The 8641-nt window shown below is 46.4% G+C and overlaps 1 protein-coding gene across 1 annotated transcript; it reads left to right on the plus strand.

Annotated features, from left to right (window-relative positions):
* The first annotated feature begins 1053 nt into the window (after window positions 1-1053).
* On the plus strand, window positions 1054-4703 carry LOC780618 (L-type lectin-domain containing receptor kinase IX.1). Its single transcript, XM_044539237.1, has 3 exons — window positions 1054-1928; window positions 3065-3626; window positions 3792-4703. Exons 1-3 carry the CDS (start codon window positions 1118-1120, stop codon window positions 4423-4425), a joined length of 2007 nt encoding a protein of 668 aa, XP_044395172.1. The 5' UTR covers window positions 1054-1117; the 3' UTR covers window positions 4426-4703.
* Window positions 4704-8641: the final 3938 nt, after the last annotated feature.

Below are 8641 nucleotides of genomic sequence, written 5' to 3' on the forward strand. Positions count from 1 at the left end.
GAGTTCAAATCCTAGTGCTTGCATTATTCCTGGATTTATTTCAGGATTTCCGGCGATGCGCTTTTAGTGGGAGGACACGTTCCCGTCGACGACGAGGCGCCTACGGTGACTTCGTAAATCTCAAGACGATATACCGGCTCAGTCTCTCGAAGGTACTCATAGGGGTAGGGTGTGCGTGTGTGCATTCATAGGGGCGAGTGTATGCGCGTATGTATGAGCGCTTGCATATGTTCTGTGTAAAAAAAACATGATGAACATTGTTCCAAAGTATGGTTTTGATTAACCATTTATTCTTTGGCCATTTTTCTTTTTCTCTTTAACAGAAGGTGGCTTACGAACACCTGTTTTTGGAAGGTGCTTCGGACAATAGGAAGTTGGCGGTGAAAAGAAGAGCAACATCTTGGAGAGGAAGCTTGGACGTGGAGGGGAGGGACACGTCGTGAGGAAGCATGGTTTGTTGAGGTCGACCTCTCCCCACTCCAACCCTAGCAGCATCGTTGCCCTTGCGCTCCCCCTCTGCCACCACGCCGACTCTTGCTGTGTACATCACAGATGGCGAATGTCGCCGTGACCATCCTCTTGACATATCCTTCGCAGGTTATTTTTTTCCCGTTGCAATGCACAGGCACATGTGCTAGTGAAAAATATTGCATGCGCATGTATGTTCTCGATGTTTTCAATCCGATTCAGATGAAATTTGATGCGTACGCTTGTGTGTGTGTGTGGAGGTATGATTTCAGCTTGTTTTCTTGCTAGAGTAGTTATTGTCTTCGCATTAATTGGAAGAGCTCCCATTTGATTATTCATGAATCTTGGTCATGCTTGCTTAATCAAATCAGCTGGGATGCACTATGCAGCTCGATCGGTGAGTTCATCTCCGGATTACGTACATCGCGATGAGCTCCGCCGGAGCCTCGGAGGACACTTGCTAAACTCCAAAGCGCCCCCCTCCTGACCTGATCTATATGGCTTGGCCTGAAATTCTGAAAGGGACACAGCTTGACTCTTAACATCTCCACTGAAGAATCGCCTTCTACTTCTAGCTGAGAAAAAATGGGTGTAAATATGTGGCTGCAAGGCTCATAATCCTCTTGCACCAAGTGGCGAGAGGTCGAATATGCGCCACCGCTTGCTCCTCCTGCTCGTCTTCTTGCTTCCCCATGAAACCCTCTCCGGCACAACGGCCGCCGCCTCGTGTAACCGCTGGTGCGGCGGCACCAAGGTCCCCTACCCCTTCGGCTTCTCCGACGGCTGCCCCATCGCCCTGTCCTGCGACGCCAACACCTCCACGCCGATCCTCCCATACAGAGGCGACAACGGCACATCCCCGTACCATGTCGTGTTCTTCAACTCCACCGCATCCTCCTTCGTCGTCTCTCTCCCGCCGTCGTGCGCACGCAGCGTCTCCGACGTCAGGAAGGCGCTCTCCGGCCGCAGCTACGACGTCTCTTTCCGCACCGTTCTGATCCTCCGTGGTGGCTGCCGCGGCAGCAGCGACGCAGCGGCCGGCGCCGGGTGTAGCGTGCCGGCGTCTGCCGTGTCCAGGCTGCTCCGAACGGCGCAGTGCGGCAGGAACGACACCTCCACCGAGGTCGCGTGCGTTGCTTCTGCTGCGCCGAACGCCACGGTGGCGAGGGCGGTGTCTCTGTTCTGGGAGAAGGTCGAGGAGCAAAAGTGTGACGACGTGCTGACCTCCGCTGTATTCATGAACACGGCGGAGGGGACGGTGTCGCCGGAGTTTAAGACGGCGGAGTTGGGGTGGTGGGTCAATGGCACGTGTGCCGGCGGTGAGGCTGGCGGCCAGTGTACGCCGAAGGCCGCGACGTGCTCCGACATGGATACACCGAGCGGGGAGAGCGGGTACCGATGCGCGTGCATGGCGGGGTCCTACGGCGACGGGTACGCGGCTGGAGATGGATGCAACGTCGGTAAGCACTGCCCACATCCCCTGATTCTGTTTCACGCGCATGTTTGTTAATCCCCGTAGGCTCGGGTCGCAAGTCTACCTGGGAGTGTTGTTTGGTTCGATCTTCGATCGGCTTATTTTCGGTTTTTGGACTTTAGCTTATTATTTATATATTTATTTATTTATTTGCGTGAATACTTTTGGTCTATTCAGGCATGTACAATGCATAGCCTCAAGGTGATGCCTCGCATGTCATGTAGGATCGGATATGACGTAAAGTAGGTTCGGATAGGGAAGCGGGATCCTCTTTAGGAGGCGGGTGCTTGAAAGAAAAAGTGTGGTCCGGTGACAAAAGCTGAAAAGGTTGGAGTGAAAAGTAGAGATGCATGTGTGGTAGAGTCTTTATTTTTTATTTCTTAATGAGGCCCACTAGTTGTAGCTTGCATTGGGGAGAAAAAATAAATGTAGATGCCTCAAATTACTTTTTGTCATGCATTGTACATGCTCTCATCGTGCCATGACTGTACAAAAAACACAAAAATAATATCTATAGAAAGCGTGCCGCCATTATCGTCCCTCCCCACCGGGATATTTATAAGACAAAAACCTATAAAAAAAAGAAGTCCATAGTTCAACCTTAAGCTATCACAAATGTTTAAGATCAAGTCTGAACTATGTAACCATCTACGTTACGACTACGAACTGTCAAAACAAGTCAAGTTTCAACCCTGCTCTCTTCTCAAACTAGTTTTTGATGGGCTGAAGTGATTTTGACTAGTTGACCACCCAGTCAGCCGGCTAGTCAATTGTCATGTCACCAAGTATTGGAAAAATAATGAAAGTGTCCAGAATTTTCAAATAATTCTCTAAAATCAACACTACCATGATTATCGTTCTAGAAAAGTTTCAATTATTTTTTCCAAACGGATTAAAAAATACGAGAAAAATACATATTCAACCCCTTATTTGTGAAAACTTGACAAAAAAATGAAAGTGTTCAAAAACTTTGAAGGCATTATGTTAAATCAACAATGTCGTGGTGATCATCCCGGGGAGACCAATTCTCTCCGTAAGTGTTAGACAAGGCGCTGTAAATAACTAAAATGATACTTTCTCGCATGTATGTCTTTCATCATCGATTCCATGTTTTCCATGCAGATCCAACATGGGCAAAGTTGATCGTCGGGGCCGCGTTGGTAACATGGGCTTTGGTCGTGCTCATACTTGCTATCTGCATAATTTCTTGTATCTGTCTCTGCCTCTGCTGTCACCGTCGAAGGCGCAGTAACACGAAGAAAACCAAACAATCGTTGAAAGCGTTGACAACACTATTTCGCGGCGAACTTGTCGATGGCGAGCTCGACCAAGGACTCTCTGGGCCCCGACGATTTTCTTTCGAGGAGCTCGCTGCAGCGACGGATAACTTCTCCAATGACAGGGCGCTCGGGAGAGGAGGCTTTGGGTCTGTGTACCGAGGGTTTATGAGTGACATGAACCGCGAAGTGGCTGTCAAGAAGGTGTCAGAGACATCTCATCAGGGCTGGAAGGAGTTCCTCTCGGAGGTGCGGATCATTAGTCGGCTGAGGCACCGCAACCTCGTGCAGCTCATCGGCTGGTGCCATGGCGGCGATGAGCTCCTCCTTGTCTACGAGCTAATGCACAATGGCAGCCTCGACACTCATTTGTACAGATCCGACTACGTGCTGACATGGCCTGTTAGGTATGTTGCTACTTTTTGTCCCAAAAAAAAATATGTTGTGACTTTCTAGTTAATCAACCGTTTGAACAAATCTTAGCACAATAATTTGCTACGTATAAGGGATTCGTCACTCCTTGTCAAAATAAAGAAGCAATTCCTCACTTCTCTCATTCTCTGCCATACTAGGTACGAGATAGTGCTCGGCATAGGTTCCGCACTTCTGTACTTGCATCAAGACACGGAGCAGCGTGTGGTGCACAGGGACATCAAGCCAAGCAACATCATGCTAGATGCCTCCTTCACCGCCAAGCTCGGCGACTTCGGGCTCGCGCGGCTCATCAATGATGGCCAGATATCGTACATGACTGACACAGCCGGCACAATGGGGTACATCGACCCGGAGAGCGTGCTGGCCGGCACAGCGAGCGTCGAGTCGGATGTGTACAGCTTCGGGGTCCTCCTCCTCGAGGTCGCATGTGGTCGGCGGCCAGCTCTAGTCCAGGAAGACGGTGGTGCCGTCCACCTGGTGTCATGGGTGTGGGACTTGTACAGCGGAGGATCAATCCGTGCCGCCGCCGACGAGCGGCTTAGGGGGGAGTTTGACGGTGCGGAGATGGAGGGTGTTATGGTCGTGGGGCTCTGGTGTGCGCACCCTGACCGTGGCATGCGGCCATCCATCAGGCAAGCGATGAACGTGCTGCGGTTCGAAGCGCCATTGCCGAGCCTCCCGGCAAAGATGCCGGTGGCGACCTATGGGCCGCCGACTAATCCTTTGACTTCAGGAACTTTGGTGCTGAGCAGCAGCATCAGTGGCCGGTGAAGGCGTTCCTACCGGTACACATGGACCACCAACGATGGACTTTCTAGTTACGGACTGATGTGGCATATCATTTTGTGTGTCCGGTCTAATTGAAAAGCACTGGGCCTACATCGCAAATTCGATGTGTGTTCGCTAGTTAAATTCTCCATTTCTCACCCAAAAATAAAAACTTCTAGTACCACGAGCAGAAAGAGCCAAGTACTGACATAAAGTGTTGCAGCCATTGAGCGTCTATAGAACAAACCCGATGTATATTGCCGGATCATTTGTATTTTGCAAAGAAACTCTTTTTTGCTCACATAAAGCAAATGCATGTGAAATTTCGCAGTTTCATCTCTAGCAGCTGCTTAGAACTATTTCCAGCATGGTAAAAGCATGCGGTGTCATATGGTTCTTTATCATTTCGGAGGAAGCCACTCAGCTCCCTGTAAAAGCAGAGTCACCCAAAGCAGGTCAACCCGAGTTCCCTCCAAGAAGATCATTTCACTACCACCGACAGTCGTGTACCGCTGGGATTGCTGCTCATCAGCTCATGGATTCAAATAATTCAACTCTAATTTGGAAACTTCCTAATGAGAGTTGGAATGTTTCCTACTGGATATCAGGGGCTTTGTGCCATATGAAATCTTCTGGATCCGATTGTGTCATCAGTAGATTTTTCCTTCAGTTAAGTTATATGTGGGTTTGGCTCCTCTGCTGTTACGTTCATACTCTACCGGTGTTTAAGGTATTTAGATCAGTCATCCATTCCAATCCAATGGCTCTCATTCCTTCCCCTCTCTCTCTCTCTCTCTCTCTCTCTCTCTCTCTCTCTCTCTCTCTCTCTCTCTTTTTTGAGGGACTCATTCCTTCCTCTTAATTCTGCTAGTCAGTGGCAGAAAACTCTTTGTGGAAGGGAAATCCCATGCGGCTGTAGCCAAATAGCGCTATTATTTTTCCTTGAACCAGATAAGTGTGGCGTGCTCTCAGTTGTTGTAGGAGATGGGATCATACGGACTTGTATTTGTAATTTGTTTTATTTTGGAAGGTACGTACAAGTAAATTGAAATCTTGTTCATTTCTTGGGTGTGACAAGTGCTCAGTTGACTTAGATTTGGTTAAGTCTAAGTCGGTTGATATCAGCATGTTTCTACGTTATTTTTCTATTTTTATGTTTTCCTACATTTTTTTAAGTGCAGGTGAAAAAATTAAGAATTTAAATATGTTTTCGCCTTGGAAAATTAAGATCAAAATGATTTACCAAAACAAATAATCCGTTACACCATGGCATGCTTTATCTTTTCTTACATTTTAAAATGTTACAAAATATTCCATGAAAGAGAACAAAATAAAAAATACAAAAGATTATTTTTCAATTAAAAAAAGCCATGACCCATGCAGTAAATTTGTCATGCTACAAAATTAGAATTTACCATGATAGAAAACAAAAGCAAAAATATAAAATATTATTCTTCAGTAAGTTTGCCATGACCCATGAAGTAAAGCTTCCATGATACAAAAGATAACTTCCAATGTTCCATGTAGTACAATTTCCCGTGGTACAGAGCATAGCGAAAAACAGGATTTCTAAAGTAAATTTCCATCACCCACGAAGTAATTTTGCCATGATATAAAGAAAGAAATTTCCACGTTCCATGTAGTACATTTTTGCCATGGTTTAAAAGAAAAATAAATTGCCATGGTCCAAAAAAAAAAAGAAAAAGATTTTCGTGTTCCATAAAGTAATTTTCCCATTGTTAAAAAATGGAATTTCCGCTTGCCATGGCACTAAAAAACGAATTTTGCCGATGTCGAAAAGAAAGAAATTTTGCCATGGTTCAAACATAATTTTCCATGACAGAATTTGGAGAGTTTCTAAATAGTCGCATGGCAAAATAATCATAAATTTGCCATAATTCCTTTTTAGGAGTTTGTCAATACTCGCATCGCAAATTTAAAAGAACTTACGTTAAAACATATATATTGTTTGATTCTTGCATAAAATTATTGCTATGGCATTTTTAGGTACAAACATCGTTTTTTTTCTTCGAGCCATTTTTGATCTGATTCGTTTGTACATGATGGCAGTTTTATTTTATATCACATGGCAGTTCGCTTAATTGTGTCTGTATATATATTATATAGCTATTCAATGTCAGGTCTAATATCAATTTTTTAGCCTTTGGTAGTAATCACAGAAAATAGCGATGATCCACTTCTGAGCTCAGGCTCATCTGCACTCGCGCTGGAAAAAAAATCAAAACAAATACTGAAAAATTTCAATAAAAATCCAATTATTTTTGCATGGTAGATAATTTGATGCGTGAGGGCCGCTCCAATTTTCAAATCATTTGATCTCTGAGCAGCTCTCGGCAAAAAAGACGAATTCGAGGTTTGTAAAAAAAGTTTACTGTTCATGAATTGTTCTTACCAGATTTGTCTTTTTTGCTGAGAGCTCTTCAGATGTGCAAATAATCTGAAAATTGAAACAGACCTCGCACAATAAATTTTCTACCGTGCAAAAAAAATGATTTTTTTTGTAATGCTTCTCCTGAAAGGGTGCTGATGAGCCTGGGCACCGAAATTCTGCACTCCAGGAAATAAAAACGATTCTGCGGCCTATATCAATCCCACGTCTAAGGACTAAAATAGCCTAAACGTGAGGGAGAGTGTTGAAATATATTGCCCGCCTCTCTCCATTAGTTCGGACTTTTAAATAAATTGATTGGAGCATGAATTCAATAGTGTGCTCGCGCTGGTTTTTTTTTTCTTGCAAATATCTGTTTTGCGGATAACGCACTGGGGGGTTCCGGGAGCGAACAGAATCGTTCGCTCGATCGAATCCCCCAGGCGAAAGTAGAAGCCGAGTCGGTAACTTACTACTGTAGTCATCTATTCCTAGGTATACTTGTTATATACATGTGTATTGGCGGCAGCTATCATCACAGAATATCGATCGGGGGCAGACTAGCCTCGTTAGACGAGGCTTAGCTTTGCACGACGGTGGATCGATAAGAAGCCAGCCTCTGCGTCGTTCGTCGGCGTCGTCCAAGAGTGCTCGGCGCCGTGAATTGGACAAACAACGGCTACCATGGCACCTCAAGAAAAGAAAAGTGAGTAAATAGCATAAAACTATTACTTTACAGGTTAGGGTTCTAAAAACTACTGATTTTTAATTTTTCTCAGATAACTACCAAGTGAGCGGTCGGCTGTTTCAAAAAACCCTAATCATAGAGTGCTTTAAAATTGATCGCGATTACGACAGTTGGGACCCGCATGTAAGAAAACCGTTTGTTTGACCGTCTGTTTGACCGTTACCTTACATGTGGGGTCCACATGTCAGTGTCCCTTTGTCATATTCTAATATAAAAATTATGTTCTTTATACATTTACAGACAACCCCTATAGGTTTTCTAAAAAAAGCAATCGGGTTCCTGAATGTTTTTTAAAAAAGCAATCAGGCCCTTGAGGATAACCCGCGTGCGCTAGAGAAACGGCGTCGGCAGCTCGTCGGCGGCCAAATCACCGGCCAGGCGAAAGGAGGCGGGCCCACTGGGTGGCGGAGTTCCCTGCCGGCCACCGCCGCTGCTCCTGGCCATGGCGCGCGGTGGCCCGTGCTCTTGTGCGCGGCGGCCTGAGCCCCTGGCCATGGCGCGCGGTGGCCCGTGCTCCTGTGCGCGGCGGCCTGAGCCCCTGGCCATGGCGCGGCTGATGGCGGCCCGTGCTCCTTGGGCGGCTGGTGGCGGCTCGTTCTTTTAGCGCTGCTGGCGGCGACCCTTGCGGGCATGCTCCTAGCCATGGCACACGGATGCCAGCGACATGTGCTCCTGTGTTGCGGCTGCTCCTCCGCGCGACCTTCATTCCCGTCATCGACCTTGTCTTAGCGCGCAACGGATGGTGGAGGTGGCCGTCGGCGGGTAGGGGTAGTCGGGCAAGGGGAGAGGAAGAAGAAAGAGCCAAAGGAGAGAAGAGAAGATAGAGGAAGAAGAGATAACTTACACGTGGGTCTCACATGTAAGGTCACGGTCAAACATAACGGTCAAACAATCGGATTGTTTAGAGGTGGGCCCGACCTGTCATAAAATGGTTTAAATCGATAGCAACAAGTGTTTTGGGTTTTTTGAAACAGTCGACCGCTCAATTGGTAGTTATCTGAGAAAAATTAAAAACCGGTAGTTTTTTGAAACCCTAGCCTGTAAAGTAGTAGTTTTATGCTATTTACTCAAAGAAAAGTAAA

The sequence above is a fragment of the Triticum aestivum genome, chromosome 5D (genome assembly GCF_018294505.1).
Source record: "Triticum aestivum cultivar Chinese Spring chromosome 5D, IWGSC CS RefSeq v2.1, whole genome shotgun sequence".
Taxonomy (NCBI): Eukaryota; Viridiplantae; Streptophyta; class Magnoliopsida; order Poales; family Poaceae; genus Triticum; species Triticum aestivum.